Source organism: Acinonyx jubatus, chromosome B2, assembly GCF_027475565.1.
Source record: "Acinonyx jubatus isolate Ajub_Pintada_27869175 chromosome B2, VMU_Ajub_asm_v1.0, whole genome shotgun sequence".
Lineage (NCBI taxonomy): Eukaryota > Metazoa > Chordata > Mammalia > Carnivora > Felidae > Acinonyx > Acinonyx jubatus.
This window is the reverse complement of record NC_069385.1, coordinates 127,640,735-127,667,140: the sequence shown is the minus strand read 5'-3', so window position 1 is coordinate 127,667,140 and position 26,406 is coordinate 127,640,735. Positions and strand designations below refer to the sequence as shown.

The window sequence follows — 26,406 nt, the reverse complement described above, 5'->3', positions numbered from 1 at the left end:
TAAAGGTCAGTGCTGGGGTCCACCTTGACACAGACTTGATTTGGTTCGGTCTTCACCGGTCTTCCTAGTGGAGTCCTTCCTTCAGGTGAGCATCCTGCTCCCACATTCCTGCAGGATAGGTTACTCAAGAGCCACAGGGTTTCAGTCAAGGAATGCTGGGCTTTGTGGTCAGGGTTGAGGGGACCCAAGCCAGTCCATGCTCTGTCCAAGGGCACTCCACCCACGAAGATGGGGTCCACTAGGTACAGGCTAGCCACCTCATTTTATTGTCTCCTACTTACTCTACTTAAAAAGCCCTGAGCAAGTGCCTACTTGCTGACATCACCACTCAGAGGATTTGGATAGAAGCAATCAATTGTCTTCTGAGAGTAGCATGAGTCCAAACCTACAGGAATCTTGGAACATGTAGGTTTGAAGAGGAATTTTGAGTAAGAAAGTGATGATGTCTTGACAAAAGTGTATTTTAGCTGAGACAATGAATTTTATTTAAAAAAAAAAAACTCAAAACTTTAGTTCAAGTCCCAGATGTATAACTTACCAGCTATGTGATTACAAACAAGTCCCTTTGCCACTTCAAGCCTCAGTTTCCTTGTTTGTATTCAGAGATACCGCAGAGGACTGTTTTGAGGCTTAAATAGCAGTCATAGAAGTGCTTTGTATGATATAAGTTATTACAACTAGAAGGTATTAATATTGAGCAATAAATTATAACTGTGTTTTTCATAATCAATCCCAACTTAAAGAGTGATAAGTACTTTTTAGTATCTATTGCCTTTTTATTTTATTTTTTAAAGTTTATTTTATTTTTGACAGACAGAGAGAGAGAGAGCACACACTCGTGCCTGTGAGCAGGGTTGGGCAGGGAGAGAGGGAGAGAAAACCAAGCAGTCAGGGCACAGCCTCACTTGGGGCTCCATCCCATGAACTGTGAGTTTATGACCTGAGCCGAAATCAAGAGTCAGATGCTTAACCAACTGAGACACCCAGGCACCCCCCTTTTGCCTTTTTGGTTTAAAACATTCTGAAGACAAATGTTAAAAATCAAAATAATTTCTAATTTCTATATCTTTCTGTAAGGTGTTCAACCCTATGATATCTATTATACATATATGTAAATATATATATACACACACAGTATATGCTTTATGTATATATAAACATATGCTTTATATGTATGCAAATATATGTAAATATATCATAGAACTCCTACATAATAAAAAGATAATATTCATATGAAAATTTGAAATGTGCACTAATAAATTATATATATGTGTGTGTGTTATATATACATATATTAAAATGTGCGGTAATAAATTATGTGTGTGTGTGTGTGTCTGTATATGAAGAACTTAGTACTATGGAAAGCTATATCAATTAGTATTCTCATAGGACAAAAGACTTGAAAAACATCGGACCATGTTAGTCTCAAGTTGATTTAATTAGCTAGATTGTGTTCATCTGTGACATACTTTATTTTTCTTTTCCTGTAGCACTAGCTCCCTCTCAAAATGAGATCTTGCCTGAAGTTTCCAAGTTTATACAGTTGATAGTAATGCAAGCAGGGAGGGGAGAAGTTGGCAGAAGTGGCTCAAGGTATTGAGTAGATTTACCACCATTCATGGATACCAAGTGGCTCTGCCAACATTTCCAAACTCGGAACCTATCTGGGACCCCCTCTATTTGTTCTCAGATTCGGGATGGGTAGTTGTCACCCAGGTGTGCATTACAGGTTCCCAGGAGCCCCCTGTGCTTCCCTTTGTACTTGCTCCATGATTAAAACAAGTTTGATTTGATGGACATGAAAGCCATGGGATAAGTGGCCAAAAAAGTGTGGGGGAAAGAGAAACATCATGAATTAGAATGTAAATGGGTAGTTGGTTATTATCTGGGGGGGAAGGGATTGGGCACATAGCACTTAAATAAGGACTCCTATGTCTGAGTAAAGCATTTTAGGAAACACAAATTATTATTTACACTTGTAGTTATTTGATGCTTTCTTTTATGTGGCTCTCAGATTGGACACCCAGGTTTAAATGAGGGGCTGACTGTTTAAGGCTTTTCATACATAATTTACTAAAAGCCCTCACTTCCCATTTCTTGTCAGCAACCCATATTGCTTTCATCGATCAGATCGTCTACTGACTTTAATTCATTAACTAATCAACACGTATTTGAATATATATTATATGGTAGATTAAGTCCACATGACAGATACTTGTCATGGGAGTGAAAAAGAAAAAGTCTATGAAATTTGTAAGTCTATGAAATCATTGAAACAGACTTGTTGACTAAAGTCCAAAAGACTAGCTTTTAATATACTTTCCCACTCTGGACTGTATGCCATAAAGGGGACATTTCTTATTCATTGTGCATTCTACCAATGGTAGGTATTAGGTAAATATTTGTGACTAATGTGTCTAAGTTATCTATTGCTATGTAACAACTATCCCAAAGCTTAGTGGCTTAAAGTAGCAGTCATTTTATTTAATTGCTCAAAAGTTTATGATTTGGGAGGGGCTCAGCAGAGTAGGTTGTTTGCTCCACGTGGCATCAGCTGGAATGTCTTGCTTGGGGCCAGAGGCTGCATTTTCAAGATGGCTGACTCACGCCAGTGGTAAATTGTCAAAGACAGGTGAAGGTTGGACTCAGTCGGGACACTGGGACAGCCGGGCTCCTCTTTCTGTCCATGTGGCCTTTCCATATGATCCCTCCACATGGTGGCTGAACTGCATGAGTGTGTATATATATAAACTGTTTTTATTTAAGTTAAAAATAAGCTGTGGGAAATATTTTCAGTGGATCATGATATATGTCCATATGGTGCAGCTAATATTTCAGATGCCACCTTAACAACTTCTCCCTACCATTGCGATTGCAGAAATGCACTAACAAGAAACACGTTCACAGGAAAGACTCTGCACCTCACTGCAAGCCTCACTCAGAAATTGCTGAGTGATGGTCCTTATTGTCAATGCAGTGCCTGCTTGGGATTTTCTCTCTTCATCTCTCTCTGCCCCTCCCCCCCCCCAAAATAAATAAATAAACTAAAAAAAAAAAAGAAATTGCTGAGTGAGCACCAAAGGAAAGAGAACTTGTCCTCTTTTTTGCACCCACACATGATTATGCAATGGCCTTTGGCTTGCTTTGGAAATTCATAGATCCTTATCCAGAAGCTCTGCTGCTAGGAAGAACCTGCAGAACATCACGTTCTCACCATTTCCGGCCTGCCCTCACTTGAAGGTCCTCTTCCGGTTTCCAACTTTCAATGTTTGTCTCTGCTTTTGCTCCCCTTCAGAAGAGTCTTGCTTGCCTAGGTCCAGTGCTTTACCTCATCAGCAAGAAGGCAGTGTTGTGTGACTACAACAGGGAACAAAAGGGCCGTGGGCATAGTGCCTGCCATAGACTGGGGCACCCCTGCTGGCTGGCAACCACGGGCCTTGTTAGAAGAGTTTGATGCGATGCCCAGACAGGTCTGACCTTTGACCAACTTGGAAGCCAGCTTCCAAAGAAAGTTGAGGACCTCACAAAAACCCGTCCATTCGCTTGGCGTGCTCTATCCTAAATCCTTCTCTGACCCACTCCCCTGATGGCTTCCTTGTGTTGGAAGGTTTTTCATTCTCTTCAGTTAGAAGTAGACCCACATGTATCCTTACATATGCAGTTGCAACCTGCCAATTACCAATCTCCTGAAACTCCCAAAGAACTTCTGGACTGAAAATTGTTATGATAGGACCTCCTTTCAAATATCTGAAATTATTAGCAAGTTAAACATTCACTTCCCTGATAATGAGAAGGTACAGATGGTATCAATTATTATAAAAAGTTAAAATATTCATCGTGGTTGGGACAGGGTTGTTCAGCTCACATCTGCCATCTTTGGTAACGTTGTGTTGGCTTCCTGCCGATAGTGCAGTGTTTCATGTGCATCCTCTTCTTTGACCTTCATAACCTGCGAGGTAGACACTATTCTGATCACACTCTACAGGTGAGGGAACTCTACAGGTAAGGAAGTAATTTGCCCAAGGTCACACAGGGAGCAGGGGAGAAAGCCTAGATTCTAACTCCAGCTGCCATATTACACTTGGGGACACTTGCAAGGTTCCTGCTGAACTTCAGCACACGAACATGCACACATTCTGGCAATTGTAATGGAGCAGGCATTATTTGTAGTGCCTTCCCATTATCCAGAGGTTGTTTGTGGCTTTCAGTTGCTACTGTTCTTTCAATCAATGCATTTGTAACAAATTTGTGGAATTACAGTTGGGTTTCACTTCTGCTGGTCAGTTGGTTTATATGCATTGCTATGTTTCCATTTTAACTGCTATTTTTTTCATAATTCTTTGTTATCACTGAATGCTTTTCCGCCTGAAAAGTGAGGTGGGTGGGATAGGAGGATGTGGGGTCTCTTGCTTTGCTTCTGTGGTCAGTAGGGTCTGGCACCAACAGAGTAAAGAGTGGAATCAACAAAACCAAGCAGGCCTTGTCATGTGTCTGTGTGAAATATTGGTAAGGCCGGTGATAGCCTTGTAAGGGCCGCTCTCCCCAGTTTGGATGTCTTTAATTAATCAACATTTTACAAGATCTCCCTTCACTTTGAATGCCTTCATCTGTAAGAGATCCAGTTCTAGGTAACTTCTGTCATATTTTATGAAGTCTTTTAAAGTTTAAAAAGCTCTTGGAGTCTCCTTAAGTCCAACCAGAACTCAGGAGGTGTTGTGAAGCCAGGGGAGAGTGTTGACTGAAGCTAAACCCATCTCCAAGAGTCCACATAGCTGAGACAGCCCCTGGACAATTCTTCTGTCCTCTCTTGTCCCTGTGCACACACTCACAAACACCCTTACATACACACTCAGACACATACCCACTTACACAGACAGGCACACACTCACAAATACCCTTACACACACACACACACACACACACACACCTACAATTATTTAATGGGTACAGAGTGTCACTGTTGCAAGATGAAGAAATTCTGAAGGTTGGTTGCACAGCACTGAGTATACTTAACACTGTTGAACTGTACACTTAAAAATGGTTGTGGTGGTAAATTTTATGTTATTCGTGTTTTCCCAAAAAGAAAAATAACAATAATAATAAAGGCAGAGATGTTCACTGGGAGCTCATGAGTGCATTAGTCAAATCTTGCTTTCCTCCATTTGTTTTCCTGGAGGACCCTGCCATGAGGAGATTGAGCCCAGCAAAGTGCTGCTCCAGGGAAAGTAGATTAAGGAAGATGGCAGAACACTGGCAAGGGAGGGGGGGGTCATGCCTAGGGAAGCCTGAGCAACAAGAAGGATCTGCCATCTGGAACTGTCACTGGTGTGGATTTACGTCTCTCCTAAAAGAGGAGGGAAGAGAGCCATTTGAGGAACGATCCTCTCTCAGGATCCAAGCCCTATTGCAGAGGTGCTTTATAAATTCCTTCTTGATGTTTTAAATGTCATTGTCAGACTTCGTGAAACTCCCCTGAGGCTTCTACAAGACATGAATGGATGCAGAAGGCCACTCTCTACCAACTGCTCACTCCGGTGACTGGAACGTGATTATACACTTTCCACCCAGCCTCCCTCCCATCCTCTCCCCAACCCCACATCCTCTGGAGTGGAAAGTTCCCCCCAATTCCTAAGGCTCAAGGTCACTGGAGGAGAAAGTCTTCCCCAAGAGAGAGACTTGGATCAACTTCTGTTGGAGGGTATGGCATCTTTGTAGGAGGACAGTTGTTATTTATATCCACTCCCTGTGCTACTACATTTATAACCAACAAACTCCAGGTCCTGTTTCAACTGGAAAAACCCACTGGGTCCAGACGTGACTGAGGTTTTTGTTTGTTTGAGACATGATGTTGTGCATGTAAATCAAATAGAGTTTGCTGGAAAAGTCATCTCCTGAGCAAATACAGTCTGCTTTTGGGTATTGCCAAGAAGGAGAGAAGTGGTAGTTTATCTGAAGAGGGGAGTGAAATGAAAACTCAGAAAGAGTCAGAGAACTTGGAATCCTTCCTCCCAGGCATCTTCTGTTTACCTACAGCTCCCAAAGCTCCTACATATTTCTGGCAGGGGCCAGGATCCCTAAGTGATGGGTTTAGGCATCTTTGCTCTGCCCCTTGAGTAGGCAATGAGGGGTTTCTGTTTCAATCAACAGTACCCTGGGATCATGGCCCCTCCAGCTGTAGAGAAGTGAGAATATGTGTCTGGGGCCATGCACGCTGAGAGAATGCACATGTCCTCAGGTCCCATCCTGAGCCAGTGAGGTCAGGGAAAGTGGGGGGCAGACCTGTATCACCCCAGTCTGGGACCTTCTCCTTGGAGTTTCCTCTTGCTCCAGGCCACTGCTATGGCCCCAAGAGCAACATCTGCAAGAGAGAGTGAGAGACTGGCCTCACTGGAACTTTTTGCCCTGAGACCCACTCTTCACTTTGTCCCTGCTCCCCTCTGTCTGGGATGACAGTGGGGTGAGAAGCAGGGAGGGTACAGAGAAAGGAGTCAACCCAATGGACCTGAGACTGCCCTCCTCAGAAAGACTTCTTTGCATGGCTGGCCCTTGGCTGGCATCTGGGAACTTGGACTTCAGGAGTCCCACTGTTCCCTAAGTGATGAGCATGGCTCTGCTGTGTCCACTTTGTACAGATGGTTTATGCTGAGCACCTGCATTCCTTCTGCAAGGCTGGAGTCTGGTATGTGCTCAGCACACTGCCTGTGTGACCAGCCTCCAATAAAAACGCTGGACACCGGGTCCCTCATGAGCCTTACTGGTGGACAACATTTCGCAGGCATTGTCACATTCATAGCTGGGGACTTTGCATGTGTCTGACTCCACTGGGAGGGGACTCTTGGAGGTTTGCTCCTGGCTTTCTTTGGACTTCACTCCATGAGGCTTTTCCTTTGTGGATTTTGATTTTTATCTTTTTGCTGCGATAAATCACAGCTGTGAGGATGACAGCCTGGTGAATCATTCAACCTGGGGCTGGTCCTGGGAACCCCTTCTCGACACAGGTGTGGTAGTGCCAGCTTTGTGGACTGTGCTGTCCTGACTCCTTTGTCAACTGATTTTCACTGAATTGGACAAATGCGAGACAATGGAGGGAGAGTGAAAAGAGAAGGAAGAGATGAGCAAGGGTCATTTTTCTCTCTCTCTCTTGACCTCAGACAGGCAGTGTTTCTGGTGATGACCAAATCTCAAGCTGTTCCAGTCCCGGCCACATAACCTCAGCCCTTGTGCTGTGATGACACCACTCTTCCCTGTTGTCACTAATTGCTGAGTTGACTTGCTTCCCCCTTTTTGGCTTCCAATCTCTTCCATCACCTGTGTAACCAATCCCCTGTGCTAAATTCCCCCTTTTGAAAATATCCAACCTGGTTCTTGTTTTACCAGCTGGAAACATTCCTTACATACATATGTTGTGTCACCTCCATGCCAAGCAAGAAACATTCAGAGACCAAAGACCAAAGACACCACAGAGTTCAGAGTCTATTCATCCTGCTGCTTCTATAGCAGTCACATTTTCTGGCATGGCTCAAGGTTCATTGTATGGCCAGGAAACTTCCTTCTGACTTCTAAGCCTCAGAACTGTGAGGAAAGTCTCTGTAACATGGCTGGGCTTTAACCATGTGCTAGGAATTGGTGCCCTCAGACATTCTCTTATGGACACTATCTTTTAGGTACAAGGAAAGCTATTTCATTTTCTTTAATTGAAAAAAAATTTTTTGATGTTTATTTATTTTTGAAGGAATGAGAGACACAGCACGAGTGGGGCAGGGACAGAGAGAGAAGGACACACAGAATTGGAAGCAGGCTCCAGGCTTCGACCTGTCAGCAGAGAGCCTGACGCGGGGCTCAAACTCATGAACAGCATGACCTGAGCCGACTTTGGAGGCTTAACCAACTGAGCCACCCAGCCTCCCCTAAAATTTTTTTTAAGTTTATTTATTTTAAGAGAAACAGAGAGAGCCTGAGCGGGGGGGGGGGGGGGGGGGGTGGTGCAGAGAGAGAAGGAGAGAGAGAATCCTAAGCAGGCTCCACATGAGAGCAGAGCCTAATGTGGGGCTGGAACTCAGGAAACTGTGAGATCATGACCTGAGCCAAAACCAAGAGTCAGACACTTAACCTACTAAACCACCTAAGTGCCCAGCCATTGTGTTTTTAATCCTTCTGGGTTGGTGATTTGGAGAAGTTAGGAAGCTAACCAATATGTCTGCATGTGCACACAATACTTAGTGAATCTCAGGCCAAAAGTGGCACTGAAGTGGTGGTTGTGAGGCTGACAAGCCTGTTCTGAATGCACAGCACAGCCAGGAATCACAGGACCTGGCAGCTGTGCAGCTGAATCTGGAGGGCTCTTCCCCAGACCCACACAGGCAAGGATATGTCTAGGAATCCGGAACACCAGGCTTGATTTTTGCCAGGACAACTAATCAGAGTAGGATGGTCCTTCTCTAGCACTCAGCAAAGAACATGGAAAGGATGGACATTTTTTAATGTTTATTTATGTTTGAGAGAGAGAGACAGAGAGACAGTGTGAGCAAGGGAGGGGCAGAGAGAGACAGAGACAGAATCTGAAGCAGGCTCCAGGTTCTGAGTTGTCAGCACAGAGACCGACATGGGACTCGAAGCCACAAACCATGAGATCATGACCTGAGCCGAAGTCGGACACCCAACCAACTGAACCACCCAGGTGCCCCAGGATGGACTTTTGAGTAATTGAATGGTCAGCAGACTCTCCCTGGGAACTCCAGTTGGGGTCTCTACCCTCATGTAGTCTAGCAGTGGTACAAGTGTGAAAGTCACTGGGCTGGAGCATAGCATAGGGGGTGGGGGGCAGGGTTCAGGTGGAGGGGGAGGTCCCCGGCAGCATGCAAGAGAGAGTAAAGAGATAAGAATGGAGAGAAAAGCAGGGTCAACATGACAGAGGCCAGTCAACTGAGGTTTAGAATTTATTCCAAGAATTTGATCTCAGATTTGAGCCCCACTGAGCTGCTTCTCACTGCAGTGAGGAGAATGGATTAGAGGAGTCAGGATCAGAAGCAGTAGGTGGCTCTTGTGATTTTGACAAGACAGGATGATGTGGAGGTCTGAGCCTCCACAGTGGGAGTGGGAGAGAATGGGTAGATTCAACAGACATTTAAGAGGAAGAATAGAGAGTATTTGTTGAGGGATTGGATTTAGGGATGGGGTGGGGGGAAGGAAGTGTCAAGAACAACACCACAAGTTTGGCTTGGCAAAGGAAGGCGGGGTGGTGGCATACTGGGACGGGGAACTTCTGACATAGACCAAGTTTCCAGGGGGAAATTACACATGTCATTTTAGATATGATGAGTATGAGTTATCCCTGGGACATGACAAGTGAAGATGGCTGGGAAGCAGTTAAACTGGGGAGTCTGAGGTTATAGAAAAGATCATGGCTAAAGACGTAGATTTGGGACATGTCAGGACACAGATGTGTCCTGAGACACATGGGAAATGAGGGCAATGAGAGCCCTCAGATGGGAAATGAGAGCAAGGGGGACATAGAGTTTATCCAAAGGGGTGTGTGCAGCACTGGAGGAACCCCCCCCCCCCCAGAGTGTCTCAGAGGTGGGAGTGGGGAGGGGAAGACCTTTCAGGCAAGAGCGGGCAAGTTCAATGTCTCCAAAGATCAAGTGAATAACCAAATCCTGTCCTTTGGATTTGGTGTGGGCCATTGGTGAGCTTGGGCTGGTTTCAACAGAATGCCAGAAGCTGGCAGATGCCAGAAGCTTGCAATGGTGACGAGAGAGAGAGGAACAATAGCTGGTGGGGGCGGGGGGGGGGGGGGCGCTGGGCTGAGGGAGAGTTGTAAAAAGTATTGAAGAGACTTGCCTTGAAGTTGTGTAAATGCTATTGGGAAGGAGCTGCAGGACAGTGAGAGCTTGAAGACAGAGGAGAGAGAACAGATACACAGCAAGGCCCTGGAGAAGAAGGTGGCATGGACCACAGGCAAAACAGCAAGGCCCAGGGCACTTTGCCATGAACAAGGGGGTAGGTGGGAACCTTCCCCACTTGAATGAGAGGAAGAAAGGGAAAAGATGGGTAAGTGTGCAGGCAAGTTCATAGATCAGTAGCAGAAAATGTAGAGAATCCCTAACCAATGGCATTTTTTTACCGTGCTCTCTATGAAATTAGATCAAGGGGCAAGGTCAGAAATTTGAAGACAGTAAAGAAGGTTAAAAATAGGTTGTTTGAAAATAGGACTATTTAGAGATACAAAGACTCAGAAAAAAATATATACATAGAAGAAAAATTTTCTATTTCTCCTGTTATTTGAAGATAAACCAGAATGGTTTTCAGGGGGAAAAAAAGATGTTATTTTCTAAGTTTTTTGACACTCTAAGTTATTTACTCGTCCCCTCCTGTGGGAAGTCTTGCTGAAGTTCCCATGGATGTTGCCAACACGTAGACCAGGCCCCTCAGCCTTATTTACACAAGAAGGGGATGCTTCATGCATGGTCACAGCTGTCTGTGACCTGTCTGCAAGAGGGCAGAGGCACCCTTCATCCGAGCCGCACCAGTGGCCCTCAGAATTCCGGAGGGCAGGGACATTGCCCTGTGCAGAAAGACATTTCCAGCCTCTCTGACCAAAGGGCAGAGGCAGGGTCTGCTTGGCACTGGAGAGGGGCTGCAGAACCGGAGGTGGGGATGGCGAGGAGAAGCAGGGCTGGACACTTGGGAGTCAGGGGGGTTGTGGGTGGGAGGAGGGGCTCACTCCGGAATAACACAGCAGGGTGGCAGAAGTAAATAGGAAGTCCTAGAAGCTGCTTGGTTTGCTCCAGCTGTCAAGAAGGGGGAGGAGAAAACCCTGTGGGACGGGGGAAGAGGGTGGGGGCTGTTAGGATGTTATTTAAGAGCCAACTTTCTTGTCCTTTTAACTGCGTCCTTTTGAGGAAGTGTCCCTGAGCAGCACAGCGCCAGCCTGAGGCTAGGGCACCTCGGGAGGGGACCGCAGGTAAGCAGCCCGGCAGCTGCGAGCCTGCAACCAGGAGCCAAGGGGCCCCCGCTCGGTCTGCCCCCTGCCTGGGGTTTCCGGAAATCCCTCAGAGGGCTGCTCCGGGTGTAGGGGGCGGGGGAGGGGCAGCCTCCTTGTCCAGTTCTGTTCCTAGTCCCTATCTCCGCGCCTACTCAGCACCACTTCCATCAGAGGGGGCTCTTCAGGTTCTCTTCCAGGTAGCCCTGAAGGCACTGCTTGCAAGAAGGCCACTAGCTGGGAATGAGGGACTTGGGAGTGCTCCCCCAAGGGAGGACTCTGGAGGGGTGAGACAGAAGGATGGAGAGAGATAGGGAGATAGAGCTAGGTAAGAACACCTACTTGGCTCGGCTTTCTGTCCCTGTGCATCCTCTGTTCCCCTCCCAATTCGAGAGCTGAACTTGAGCGCCTGCCTAGCCCTCTACCCCCCACTCACCTGTGAGAAGGGAGTGCTTCTGCCCACCCAGCCAGGCCTGCACAAGATCCTCTTACTGGCCAAGCACCTGGGGATCCCCAACTCTCTGCTTTCTGGGTTCTCTCTCCCAACAGGCCAGTGCCCTGCTGGGCTCTGCTCTGTACTACCCCCAAACCCTCTCTCCCCTAGTGATCCTAAGCCCACCCTTGTTATTCCCCTGCAGAGGACTGCTTTTTCCCCTGTGTTCCCTCCATCATTAACCCTTTCTCCTTGTCCCCTGAGTTCACTGGAGACTTTGTGTAAATATGTCTGTAGGTATTTATGGAAACCTATTCAGACTTTATACTTGGAAACATTGCTATCTCCGTCCCAGACCAAATACCCTAGTAAGTGATTATCTTGTCTCCCAGCTGTGTTGCCTTTGCTTCTAGAACAGTCTACTCTGGTTTGCCTCTATAGTGGAGGCTCTTCATCTTTGGAGGGTGTGCTTGGTTTTGAAAAAAAAAAAAAAGCCAAATAGCCAAGAGTCATGACTGGGTGATCCAGGTGATCAAGGTGAAAGCTTCATTTGGGTCAGAAACAAGGGCTCCCTTTATTTGGTCAGTCGGTCAACAAGTACAGACTGGGGAGTGACAGTGAGGTGTGTGGTATTTGAGCTGGCTCCTTGCTTGCACAAACTCCGGAGGAAAGGGAAGTAGGCTTGGAGCTAAGGCACTGTTAGCACCACTGACCAAGTACATTTAGAGAAAGGCTATTTATAGCCTTATTTAAAATTGCCAATGTCCCTCCCCGCCCCCCCCCCCCCCCCCCACAGACTGCATCTGCCTTCTCCTCTGTGTGGTCCTGGCTCCAAAGTAATGGCCACCTTCTTATACCCCTTTGTGTTTACTTCTGGAAAGTGTGGGCTCCACCCTAACCCTCACTAGGCTCTAGGTCAACAATCCTCTGTTTCGTTCTCCGGTGTATCCCAAGTGCCCACATCACAGCCTGGCACATAGTAGGCCCTCATTAAACATAGGTTGAATTACACTGCAAACATGAATGCTTTAGAGGATGCTGCTTATCTAAACACGGCTGGATGAGGTTGTTCTTAAAAGTAACTTAGGCTTCCTAAGCCTGTATGAAATGGACATACATACAGGCATATGACAGTAAACATTTCCACAAAGATACAGCCTTTAGAGGTAATGAGGGGATTAAAAAAAAAAAACCTGCTTTCTAAAATCGTTTACATTTTTCATTTCTTCAAATAACGCCCTTTTCTTCTGCTTTCCATATGTTTTGACAAACAAGAAATCTCCCCAAGATCCTTGGGGAGCTATACTCCATCATTAGACTAATCCTTACTGCCACTTCGCAAGTTTTATTTATGCGAAACTCAAAATGTGTTGCTCCAGTGCTATCTCACACAGATATGTCTGTTTCTCTATTTTTGAATCCTTGTCTCCAATGTAATTCACCTCACATTCCTTTTCTGTGTCTCCCTCCCCCCCCATCCCTCCTCCCAAGGAGCTTGTGAAGCTAAGAATGTCGGAGACCTCCGCACCTGCACTTGGAGGCAGGCGAGCCCTGCCCCGAAACGCCTCCAATGCGGCAGAGGATGACCTCCCCACTGTGGAGCTGCAGGGGCTGACCCCCCGGGGCTTCAACCTGCAAGGTACAGGCACAGCCACCTGCTTCTCCCTGCAGGTGCTGGCTGGGTCAGCACCCTTTGTCTCCACTAAGCTCCCACAAAAGAGGTGCCCCTGCCAGTGTCTGGTATTAAAGAAAAGACTCCCAGGCCTTCTTTGGAGTGGTCAAAGGACCAAAGACTCAGATTCTTGTCCCAGTTCTGCCACTTAATAGCTTTGTGATCCCAGGGAAGTCACTTTGTCTTTCTACCTCTTGGCTATTTCCTCTATAAAACAAGGGCGCTGGCTTAGCGGGTGCCTCTTCCAGGGCTACCGTTCTGTTTTAAAAATACTCTCTAGCTGGAAGTTTCCACTTCCAAAATATTGTGGCTGTTTTGATTGTCTGGCTTGTGCCTCCTTCCTTCTCCCTCCTCCCTCCTCTCTCCATCACTGTGAATTTCAGAGCTGGAGAAAGATGCCAGACTCTGACAGTAATGGAGATGGAAACCCTCTATTTGTCTCCAGAGCAGCCTGCTGAGCAGGTGAGGCAAGCTGCTTCCCCTGCTCTTGCCTCCACTGATCCCCAGGGACCTGCTCTGGGAGTAGCAGCCAGAAGCTGACCTCCGCTCAGCCCTGTCAGCTGTGATGGGACCCAGGTGCCAGCAGTGGCTTGGTGACACAGGTGCCATTCCCTTGGGCCATGGCAGGGACATTCAGACTCATGTCCCTGAATGGCATCTAGCAGGGAGCACTTTTTGTCAGTAGCACACATGCACCAAGCCCATTTTTGGTCCTGAGGGGGCTCTGTGCTAAGTTTCATTGGGTGTGAACACCCACTTGCTTGGGTAGGTGCCCACCATCACCTTGGGGTGTGTGGCTAATTTGCCTCATCAGAAAGAGGTCAGCAGTTGAAAGCAAAGAAAAAGAACAATGCCGATCACTAACAAGTCCAGCAAATCAGAACTTCTCGACATTGTGGACAGATTTGATTGTGTTACTATCACATCCAGCCGGTTGATATTCAATTGTGAAAACAGAGAGAGATCTAGTACCATCCATTAAGGTACCATCCAAATTTGGAGGAGAGAACTCACAGAAGGGCATCTTCAGTTTAATAGAAGGGTCCAGACAAACTTGTGAACTTGTAGTTCTGAGCTATCTCTCCCAGCTGGGTGCCACATTCTCTATAACTTCATCAGTTAGAGCCACAGAACAGAGTTAAAAAGGACTTGCTAATCCTCATGTTATAGGTGAGGAAGATTCAATCATCTAAATTCCCATGTTACAGGTGAGGAAACCGAGGCCAAAGCAAGTAATTAATGTCCACTCCTTCACGGACCAATCTAAGATAGGATCCTTCCTTCCTTCCTTCCTTCCTTCTTTCCTTCCTTCCTTCCTTCCTTCCTTCCTTCCTTCCTTCCTTCCATCTTTTGAATGTAAATAAAATTGGAAAGCACGAGCATGTAAAATTATCAAGCAGATTACCTTGGTGTATTCAGTTTTCTAGAAGAATTCCCCTCTGGCAGAGAAGACTCTGGGCCCTGGGGAATGGTGGCCAAGGTGCTAAAAGAAGAGGGCAGGAAGAACAGAAAGAGAGAGGGGCACAGGATCAGTGAAGAGAAATGTGCACAGAGACAGTGAGATGTAGCAAAGAACACCCCGGTCCGAGACTCAGAAGACCTGGGTTCTGTTTCCACATTTGCCACTTGCTTACTTTGTCACCCAGGGGAGCTTCATTTTCTCCATCTGGAAAATGGAAGCAATACCTACTTTACAGTTGCCATTGTGATCAAATGATCAGTGCCCATGAGACACCGATCCATAGTACGTGACCTACAAATGCTCCTTGATTCAGAAGCAGGTTATCATACCCTACTAGGTTAGGGGCCCACCACAGTGAAAGGGGCCCACCACTTCCAAGGGGAATGTGTAACCACCTGCAGGGTCTGTCTACCTGAAATCTGAACAAAATGTTGCTAATAAGAAATCAAAACTTCCAGAAAACTTGAGCAGGTGGGTTGATTTAAAAAACAAACAAACTGGGTTTACTGTTTTTTGTTTATTTTTGGAGGCACAGGTGGGGAATTATATTGAAGAGAATTATTTGGAAAAATCAGTCATCATGTATCCACAGCCCAAGTGACATTCTGGGATACCTATTACAGACCTTGGCAGAGGTGTGTGAGTGTCCAATGACTGTACGATGAATGAACAGTCACTGGAGAATTGAATGACTCATCAGCCCTAGATTCATTATAATCTTATTATTAATAGCATGTTCCAGATTTCATAAACATGCATACATTTAATGTGAACTAATTGCTACTCACTATGAGAACAGGGTCTCAGAACCCAGGGAGCATAGAGGAAAGTCCTAGATGAGTAGAACAGAAGAAAATACCAGCATATAAACCATCTGATCAAGGAGGACTGTCTCCTACTTATCCTTTATATTTCAAATTTCTCTGACACGAAATACATCAACTTGTCCCAAGTTATCCCCTGCTAAAGTAGTCACGGTATTTAACTTCTGTCTTCTTGCAGTTTATGCAGTGACCACTAGGGGCGTCCAAGAGGGCTTGGCTCTCCCTGAGCCCTTGCCTGAGGACGCTTTGGCTCTCAAAGTCGTAAGGCAAACTCTCCTCATTTTTTCCAAAAGCGTCCCTTTAGCAAGCTACTTGTACCAAGCTGACTGAAAAGGCAGAAAAGCAAGAGGAGGAAAGGGGGGAAATGGCAGATTTTTCGCTTCAAACAGCCTTGTGGCAGTCGATGTATATAATATACACTGAATGTGAATAATACCCTTAATTCATAGCTTTTGTGAGTATTTGGTTAAGAATCACTTTAGCCTGCATTTCAGATTGTATAAACTCACATAAAGTTCCTCCCATCCAGCAGCACACTATTTACAAAAAATTGAAATGTTTGAGGTGACAGTGAAACCCCAGAGATAGGACCAGCTAGTCTCACTGGTGATGTTTGACATCTTCATGTGTTTTTAGGGGTCCTTAATGCCCTCTTCTGAACTCAGTTGTAGCTGCGAATGGTATGTGAAAATCTCCTCAGATTTCTAGATTTGCATCTCTTCCTATTAGACTGTTCTGCATGCTCAGTGGTTATTTCTGAAAGTCTCTTTACAGCTTTCCTGGTCTCAAAGGTTATTTTAGGAGATGTAATGTTCGGGAAGATAACCTCATATTCTTGGTCTGGTTTGACTCTGCATTGTTAACCATAGTGATCATTTACAGTGATGATTATAATCCTTATTGGATACATCTAATGTGATGAATTCAACTGGAAAGCAAGTCTGGATTTCTAAAAAAAAAATCAAATGCAGGAGAGATCTCGAATCTTTCAAGCTAATGGAGTCTTGTACCTTTCTGAGCATCAACTAGTTAACTAATTAATTATAAATCTCTCCTTTGTGCAGAATAAACCTCTCTGGGTTGAAGATTTTTAAAAGAATAAGAAAGACATTTAATGTATGATTCAGAAATGAGGTTGTATAGAATCAATTCATTCTTTCATTCGGTTTGTGTAAAAGCATTTAATGACTGCCACCTGTGTGTCAGGAACTATGCTAACTTCTCTCTGGGGACACAAAGATGAGTAAGCCAATCCCTGGCTTCAAGTGGCTCTCGATTTAGTAGATGATATAGACACAGAAAAGATCATTGAAATTCCATGCAAAAATAGCGTAACAGAAATTATGCCTATTGCAGCAAAAGAACAGAGAAAGGAATAACTTGGTGTGGGTACAGTGAGAAAGAGGACAACTGAGTTGGGTCTCAGAGGATGAATAGGAGTCTTCCAGACAGGCAATGCATGGGAACTGCATTTCTAGCAGAGAGAACAGTATTTATCAAGTAATGGGGATATGGTGGGGGATAAGCCTGGGGAAAGTAGGCAGGGACCTATTGTACACTGAGGTACACTGAGACCTTACCTTTCCTCCTTGCAAAGGATTCTAAATAGCAAAATTAGATCATCAGAATTATGTTTCATGAAGGCAATTCTAATGGTGAGGGGAAAATGGAGAGAAGGAAATAAACTTGGAGGCTGCTGTTGAGATACTTCCAGCAAGAGGAGAGGTAGGCCAGACAGATTTCAGTCCCTGGAGAAGATGCTGGTCTCACTTCTTACTCCAGCTTGCTCTGGGCAGCTAAGCATTTCTTATACAGTTTACAGTACAGGACATTTGAATAGCAACAGTTGAAAAACAATAAGCTTCTTTTTAAGAAAATGTTTTTAATCATTCTAATTAATGATACTTTAAAACTTGAGGTTTCCAAAGGAAATATGAGAAAGGAACTTTTATCCTGTTGTTTCAACAATAAGCAGACCTACTTCCCCATGGACAGTATTTATGCCTACACTTTGGTAATAATATTACCGAAGATTGCATGGGGATTTCATTTCACTAGGGAATTCCTAGGATATGAACCTAAACATTTAACTTATCTCAAGATTCCATCTGTGACAGGTATAATCATTCTCCAAAGAATATTTTTACAACCTAAGGAGAAAATAATCTACTTTTTTTCATATTAGGGAAAGGGTAGGAGGACCAGGAAGCAGCTGGCTCATGAGGAGAGATTTTTTTTTTTTTAACCAGTCCATTTTCTGATGTGTTTGGAATTAGGCTAAATCGTGTTAGGTAGACTTTTTGAAAGCTGTCACTTTGAAAGAGCAAGCTGCCAACTTTCCAACTACAATATCTCTCTAAAACAAAAACAAAAACAAAAACAAAGCAGCTTACAATGAGTGGCTCTATTTTGCCAGGAACCGGGCTTGGACAGGGAGAAGAAAATTCATTTCCTGTTTATGGCAAATGGAGCCTAGATGAGAAGTCTCCTTCAATCTAAACTATGTCTCATTAATCCAATAAGCAAAGCAGAAATCAATATGCCAGCTTAATGAGTGTTTACTGTTTACTACATGAAGAGGGACAGCGCTGACCAAAATGGACAAGAGAAAGAACTATGATGTTTTTGTATCTATGCTCAAATTTTACAACCAGCATCTATAGACCCCTTGCTATTGCTAGGTATTGTAAACACCAAATACAAAGCTTGATCTGTGGTGACTGTCCATGAGCAATGAAAGAAGTGTTGTTTAATCAGTGGTTTGAGGACCTCACCTTATTCCCCAGTGCTCAGGCCAACCCCTAGCAAATCCACAGAGCTATGCTGTCCTTTCCTTCTCCCTCTAACGATAAACAACCCTGCTGGTTACCCTTCCATATGTCTTGTCCATTTGACTAAAGTCTACAACATTAGTTCTTTAAACTCTTACTTTTAATGTCGCTTTTAATCTTCCGTGTCTTGGTCAAGTTTTATTTTTTAAATGAAATGTTTTCATTGGTTTAAATTATTTTAATATGCAGTTTTATTTTAAGAGATTACAAAGGGAAATCTTACTAATCATTGCCTTGGTTTTTCCCCACACAGAGTACAACCATAGTTTTCCATGATTTTTTTTTCCTTTTTTCCTGTAGGCACTGACCTGTTGGAGGATTGTTGCAGTAAAGAATGAAAAGATCATTTAGAAAAAAATAGAATTTTTTAAAACTCCATACTTAGAATGAGCATTATCAAAATTATAACATTGCAGACTACATTATTTTAAAACAAATTCTTCATGTATATGCTAACATATGTTTATTTTATATATTATTATTTAATTTATATTTATAAATATATTTAATATATATTTATGTGACAAATACAAACATATTATATATATTTTTGCTTTCACTATGAAACCGTAGTGGTTTTTTTGGCTTATATTTTATAGACTCAAAAGAATCTATTAGTACTCTTATTTACCTTATGTTATAAGTAATATATGAATTATGCACTATCAAGGCATGGAATCTTTATTCCTGTCTGAAATGAAAGTGCTACTCTGGGGGCCTCATATTATGAAACCACAGATCACTATCTTCAACGCTGTACAATATATAATATACTATACACACATATATACAATATACTATATATAGTCCTGAAATTGGTATCTGTTAAGAATGAAATTGTCTGATAAATAACATTTAAAGGACTCCCGTGATTAATCTTCTGATAAATAGAATATCCATTTTATGATGAATAACCAACTCTAAGTTCCAAATTTTCAGGCATTACATTTGTTTAAAGTAAAAAGTGGTATATTTCCCATGGCGTCTTTTCACATCTTCCCAGGTACAGTGAAGATGAGATCTTGTCCGCAAAGGCTTATAGTTTCATAGATAAATGGCCTATATTAAGATGACACAAAGTGCTTCATGATAATAAATTTTTATTAAAAAAAGGAAAAACATATTCTGGGAATATGGAGGGGAATAAGGAGGGGAAATTTATTTCATCCACTTGTGGCAATGCAAGAAAAGAAAAGCAAGCCTGTCTTCTCAGAATACACCTCCCCATTTTGCAGATGATAAAACGGAGGCACAGGAAGTTTGTATAACTGGTCCAAAGTCATGGTGATAGTCAGTGCCAGAACTGGGATTTGAGTCCAGAAAATCTGCCTCAAAAATCTATACTCTTATCCACTATGCTATTCTCCTCTCTTAATAATAACAATGATAAAACAATGAAAATAATTTGTGAGAATTTGCTAGGGCCAGACACTGTGCTAAAGCAGTTTACATACATTTTTTCATTTAATCCCTACACAAACCCTGTAAAGCAAACATTCTATTATCTTTTTAAAGGAAAGAAAACTGAAGCTCAGAGAGATTAAATAACTTCTCTGAGGTTGCACAATTAGTAAGTAGTGAAGCATCACCCAGAACATATTCTGCAAAACACTGAACTCCACAGAAAATAGTCCCCATGAGCATTTAAGTTTGGAAAACATGGCACCTATAGGATATTTACAATGCACATCAATATATTAAAGTCTCCCATAAATCCTGCAAGAATCCTGATTGACTTTGGTTAAGCAGCATTTTCCCTCTTATTCTTCCAATAGATATCAGTACCCCACAGAAGTAGTACTGTGTTTCACTACTTCAGGGATAGACTGACTTTAACCAGACTCACTAGACATTAACCAAATTCATGGAACTAGAAAGCCAGAGTTTTCATTTGCAATAAGAATAAAACCAGTGAGAGCCAGATACTAAAACAAAACAAAACAAACAAACAAAAAACCTTGAATTTGTCTTTCTAGCTTTATATTTCCCTTTGGCGAGGCTGCTTGGGAAGCCAAAGCATAAAGCCAATATACTTATTTTCAGGGGCACATTATCATGGAAGAGGTGGTGGGATGAGATGAGGCAAATCCTGGCAGTGCTCCAGAACCAGTGCTTTCATCACCTGGAGGCAGATTAGACTCATCCCATCCTTCACCTGGAGTGCCACAGCAGACTCTCAGCCGACCTTCCTGCCTCCAACACTGCCACCATCCATTCCTTTTCTTACTCTGTCACCAGAAGCAGTTGAAATTTATATACATAAATCTAATCATGTCATTTTGCTGTATCAGATTTTTCACTGGATCCCCAGTGCCGTTAAAATCCAAATTACTCACATGGTCTACAGGACTGGCATGAGTGGCTTACTTTTCCTCTGTGGTCCCACTAGCACATTCCAGCCAACTAATCATGCTTCAATTTCTTAAGTAAACTACACACTCTCTTGCCTCAGTCTTCACTCATCCTCCTCTCTCCCTGAAACATCCTTCCCCACCCCTTTTTCTACCTGGAAAACTTGCTCACCTTTCTGACCATTGTTTATATACCTCACTTCCTCCAAGGAGCTTCCTTAATCCCCCCTGCCAAATCTTGGTTACAGGTTCCCTATACCTTCCAGATACCCTCCTCCATCAAATACCCTGTACCACTTTATCAGAATATTTATGGTGCCATGTCATAACTATCTTTTCAATTTTTAGTATCTACCACTGTTCATTTATCTAGGTTGTATTTACTAGGCAGTGACCTAATCAGCATTTATATTCATGTCTTGAATGGCAACATAAAATGACACACATAAAATTCCTGGAGGACAGCAGGTTGGGGAGAGTATTAAATACACTGAATATATGCTTAGGGTCTAAAATTACATTAAAAGCTTGGAGCAATTAACCGAATGCAGTAAGATGAAATTCAACATAGATACATGTAAAACCTTAACACTGAGCTACAAAGAAGAAAATCTTTGCATAGATATGGCTAAATGGCAACATGAGTGAGTGGTTTCTAAGGGTCTAGATTGAATCCTAATCATAGAAATGACATCAGAATGTATTTTTAAGGCTTTCTCTTTATCAGGTGCTTCACGTTGATCAATAATAAGATAGAACTATTTAAAATACTAATGATATCTTGGACTGAAATAACAGAAATATACTATTTATTTGGAAAGATGTAGTGGTCTCATTGTTTTTCATTGGGAATTTATAAAATGCAATATATTCCAGAACAAAGTAGTGGGTAAAAGGTCTGGAAAAGAACAGTGGAAGAAATGGTGAATGTTTTAGTCAAAGGAATAGAAGCTTTTACATACCTAAGGAGTGCCAGATGAAATGAATAGAATGCATTCTATATTTATCCAGAAGTCAGAACCAGGATCCATTGTTAGAAAAATTGCAAGGAAGCAAATGTCAGTTCATCTTACGGGAGTTTTTCAAATAATTAAAATTGTTTAAAAATGGACTGTTCACCTTGCAAGATAGTGGGTTTCCCATTCAGATGAAGACAAAAAGCCTAAGCATTCGGGCTTTCAAGATGTTTCATGCAGTACATAGGTCTATCAGATGCTCTAGAAAGTGTCTTTGCCCTCAGAGATTCTGTGAGGCTATATCAGTGCATTCCTTCCAATCATGCTGATGGAGACCTGATTAAACCCATTTCTGAGGATTAAGTTTTTAGACATTTAAACAAAATGAAACGTTATGGAAAGGTACAGTGTGAAGAAAGATGACCAGATGAGTTGATTACTAAGGTCCTTTTCAACTAAGACATTTATGATTCTCTAGCTCTTTCTGAGGTTGGCTTAACACTGGGGACTGTAACCTTAATAAGGTCAGAGAAGTTAGGGGAAAGGCAGCTTAGAAGAGAGAGGTCTAGAGAATTAAACATCTTCCACCCACAGCATAATGGAAGGAAAGTGCCCTTCAGGGGACTATGTTCAGGGTTCTGCAATGGGGTAAAAATAAAACTGTATCTTGCACTTTCTATGTGCTGTAATATCACAGTCACAGTAACCCACTGAGCATCACACCGACCATCAGAGTTTATATTTAAGCTCTCCACAAGTAAGACTATGGCCCCACTATATGCCAGGCATAGTATGAGAGCCGTCGTCATGTTATGTCATTGAATCTTTGTAGAAATTCTCAAAATTTTAGTATCCTCATTTGAAAGGTGAGAAAAAACTCAGCTGCTATGAGGCAACATCCCTTACCTAAGTAATTAAGACGCCTGAGATTCAAACTCAGGATTACCTGGACTTTGAATTAATGAAGAATGTTTCAGGAACTCCTAGACTTTTGAACTGGAGAGTATCTTAATGAGTCCAACTTCTTGATTTCACCTATGAGACAAAAATGGGTTCAGAGGGGACCAGGTGTCCTTTTACACAGGATTCCTGTGTAAAAGCAAAGGAAGGCAGTCTTTGAGGAGTCTTTGAGCCTGGAGTCTTTGAGGGTGATGCTCCAGCATGATACAGACTCAGCAGCTGTGCACCCTGTGTTCACAGCCATGAGGGCAAAGCATGCAACAGGTGGGTTCAGGGAAAGGGTGGGTGGACAGGAGGCTAGTGTACCCCCACCAGCCTCTCTCATGAATTCCCCTTTAGAACTCCAAGTGTGAGCACAGAAATCTGTCTCTAGACTAGATCTTGCAAACTACAATGTAGATGGGTAGAGTGACCTCCACATTGAGTGATCATTTGCAGAGGGAACGGGAGAAAGGTGCGAGGGGATCTGTTACCTGGTACTATCATGTCTCAAATAAGTGTATAACTGACATATACTCTCCAAAACCAAAGGAAATTCCAAAAACCAAAGGAAAAACCTATAGATTTTTTCAGCATACCATGGTTTGACTTCCAGACTGGTCATTTAGGAGCTAGGGAAATGTGAGGCTTGTTCCTGCATGTTCAAAGTGGAAACCATTATATGTATCTCAATGAAATGTCAGTATCCTTTCTCCACACTTGTTCTTTTCTTTCTTGCCTTTGAGGAATCAGATCTACTTTTAGAAATAACAAAAGGAGGCTTTTGACCCTTTCTAAAGTAAGGGAGAATTTTGGATTAAAGGTTAACTTTGTCCTTGTAACATCTCTTTGAGGGTTTATCATATTTGATTCTTCCCTTTTTAAAGATAAGAAAATTGAAGTGGCTATACTCTGCTTATCCCTAGTTAGTGACATAGTGAGTTGGTAGTCATGATGGTGACCACCTGCCATCACGAAAGAAGTGTGAGTGTAGGAATGTGAAGACTTGAACTCTGGTCCTAGTTTCTCTGTACCTAGACCTGTATGGGAGGCATCATCAACACTGCTCTGTCTATCCTACAAAAGTGCCCTGTGGTATAAAATGAAATTAGAGGGGGGGAAGCTTTTAAAGTCATTGTTAGAACAAGAATGTCACAAGAGACTGACCCCCAAATCCACCAGCCCCCTGTAGAGGGTTCTATCTAACAGGCCTCATTAACTTGCTTCTTCAAGAAAAAACAATCTATTTTTTTTTTGAGTTGTGGTTAAACCAAAGTTACTCAATGGTTTCCCTTAATTGTTTTCTATGTGTGTAGACTACCTTAATGTCACAAATGTTCACCTGTTCAAGGAGAGATGGGACAGCAACAAAGTGGACCACCACACTGACAAGTATGAAAACAACCACCTGATTGTACGTAGAGGACAGTCTTTCTTCATTCAGATTGACTTCAATCGTCCATACGACCCCAGAAGGGATTTCTTCAGAGTGGAATATGTCATTGGTAAGTGCCACACATAAGTCATGTAATGATAGTCCATCTATGTCATCACATCATGATTGTCATGATATCATGGGTTGCATAGTAGAAAGGGATACAGGTGCAATTGTGTTATTTCCTAGAATTATACTGTGACAATTGGCTGGACCTGGGACCACATCCAGCTCCAGGACCACCTTATATTCTAAGATGGGTCTGTATAATGCCAAACACCAATAATTTGGGCCTACCCTGGTAAAATTCTTACATACTAAAAGTGAGTATAATTAATACAAAATGTTAGTTAATTAAATTATTTTTCACAAATGGCTTTGCAATCCTATAGTGTGGCTTTTAGTTTATCAGCTCTACTCTTATGATTTATTTGGTTTTATGTACCAAAATTATTTGCAATTCTTAGTATTATTTGAAATTCTTAGTATATAATCTCCATACAAGCATTTCCCAAAGTTTGCTTTGCTCTAAACTGCTCCCATGTAATGGCTCATAAAATATAGACCATCAAATAAAGTTCACTAAACATTTATACTCTAATCTCCTTTTGTAGGTTGACAATACACATTAGCTTAACAGTTCAGGAAGGTACCATTTAAATCTGTTTGGTTCAGTGTTTCCCCAATTAATTTTATCCTGGAATCCTTTATGTTATAGCTATTAACATTTGACACATTTTAGTAAATATTTATCTAGACATTACAAATATAGCAAGTAAACACATGCACAAAAAAGCAAAAATGGTTCGATATCAAAAAAGCTGTCCATATAATCCTATATATAAATAAAATAAAAACCAGGCAATCAAACTAATACTCACTGAAAGGAACATATTAAACTCAGCAGCTGTTTTTTTTTAAAGACTTTAAATAAGATAAAAGTAAAAGAAATCTCAATTATAATAAAGATTATTTACCCCAAACCAACAACTTTTGGTATCCTAAGTGGCAAAAAATTCATTTAATTATAATCAGAAATTAGGCAGAGATACCTGTTATTGTCATTCTTTTGTTGTTGTTGTTGTTGTTGTTGTTGTTAAGCATTGCTTTAAGGATTTCAGCAAATGAACAATTTAAGAGAAATATCCTATAAATACTGGGAAAGAATAAAATTACATATTTTGCTAATGCTATGATAGTGTGTATATATATATATATATATATATATACCCAACAGATTCAAGAAAAAAAGCACAGTGTTAAAACTGGTAAGATGGCTGGATATAAAATAAATTTTAAAAAGTCAATAGCCTTTCTCTTTAGCAGTGAGGACCTAGAAATAGAAATAAGAAAAAATATTCCACATATAAAACTTACTAAAACTATGAAATGTAAAAACAAATTTTAAAAACCAAGACACACAGTGCAAATAAAGCAGCTATTAAATCTTAAAAAGAGACATGAAAAAACAATGAAAAGACAAATATGGTTTTGGATGTGATATCTCCATTTTTTAAGTCTCCCCAAATTAGTATATAAACATAGTGCATTTCCAATTGGAATCACAACAGAGGATTTTTTTTGTCTTGAATAAAATAACAGAGTTCATTTGTAAGAGTAATTACTTGGCAATAATCAAGAAAATGATACAAAGAAAGAATGAATAGTAGAGCATTTTCTATAAGAAGTATCTATTAGAACATACTATCAGAAGTGTTTCGTGGAACAGAATAGAGAATCCAGAAATAGATCTCAGTATGTAAGATTATGTAATATAGTTGTTGGTTTCATGGAGTAAGAAAAGTACATGGGCTCTTTGGCTTTTTGTTTGTTGTTTTAATAACGTATTTTACATCTCGGTATTTTAGTATATATGTATATTTTATTGGGTGTATATATTTGTTACATGTAAGTATATGCACTTGACATATTTTTGTATTTAATATATTTATCTATACATGTGTAATTATGTATATTATTTTACATGTATATATATTTGGTTTATACATACCAAAATACCATAAGTGACCATATATATGAACAAATGACCAAAATATAAATATCACAAGTGAAATCAATGGATAAAAGATAGAGCTGGAAAAATATTCAGAACATACATATGAGATAAAAGGTTAATGTAGAAAAAAATCTCTTACAAATTGACAATCTGAAGACAAGCAATAGAAAAATAGACAAAGTATATGAAGAAACAATTCAAAACTGAGAAAATCCAGATAACCTGTAATCATATGAAAACATGCTCCAATTCATTGGGATTGGGAAAGCCAAAGTCATTTATATCCAACAGGCAAAAATTTAGAAAAACTATATCGGTTGCTGGCATGTATGTCGAGAAAAACACACATTGCTGATATAAATGTACAATTTCATAACCTCCTTAGAATGCAATTTGGCAGGATCAGTTTTAGGATTATCAGTTTCAGGATATTAAGAGGACATATGCCTTTGAGCTAACAACTCCACTCTTAGAAATCTATACCATAGGTATTTAAAATCTAGTT

At 41.8% G+C, this 26,406-nt stretch overlaps 1 protein-coding gene across 1 annotated transcript in view; it reads left to right on the top strand.

Moving 5' to 3' along the window:
• The first annotated feature begins 10,826 nt into the window (after positions 1–10,826).
• Positions 10,827–26,406, top strand: part of F13A1 (coagulation factor XIII A chain) — a 162,369-nt gene continuing 146,789 nt past the window's right edge. The window contains exons 1-3 of the mRNA XM_015083089.3: positions 10,827–10,963; positions 12,906–13,053; positions 23,766–23,954. Of these exons, the coding sequence (XP_014938575.1) occupies positions 12,924–13,053; positions 23,766–23,954 (319 nt within the window). The 5' untranslated portion in view covers positions 10,827–10,963; positions 12,906–12,923. The remainder of the gene's footprint in view (positions 10,964–12,905; positions 13,054–23,765; positions 23,955–26,406) is intronic.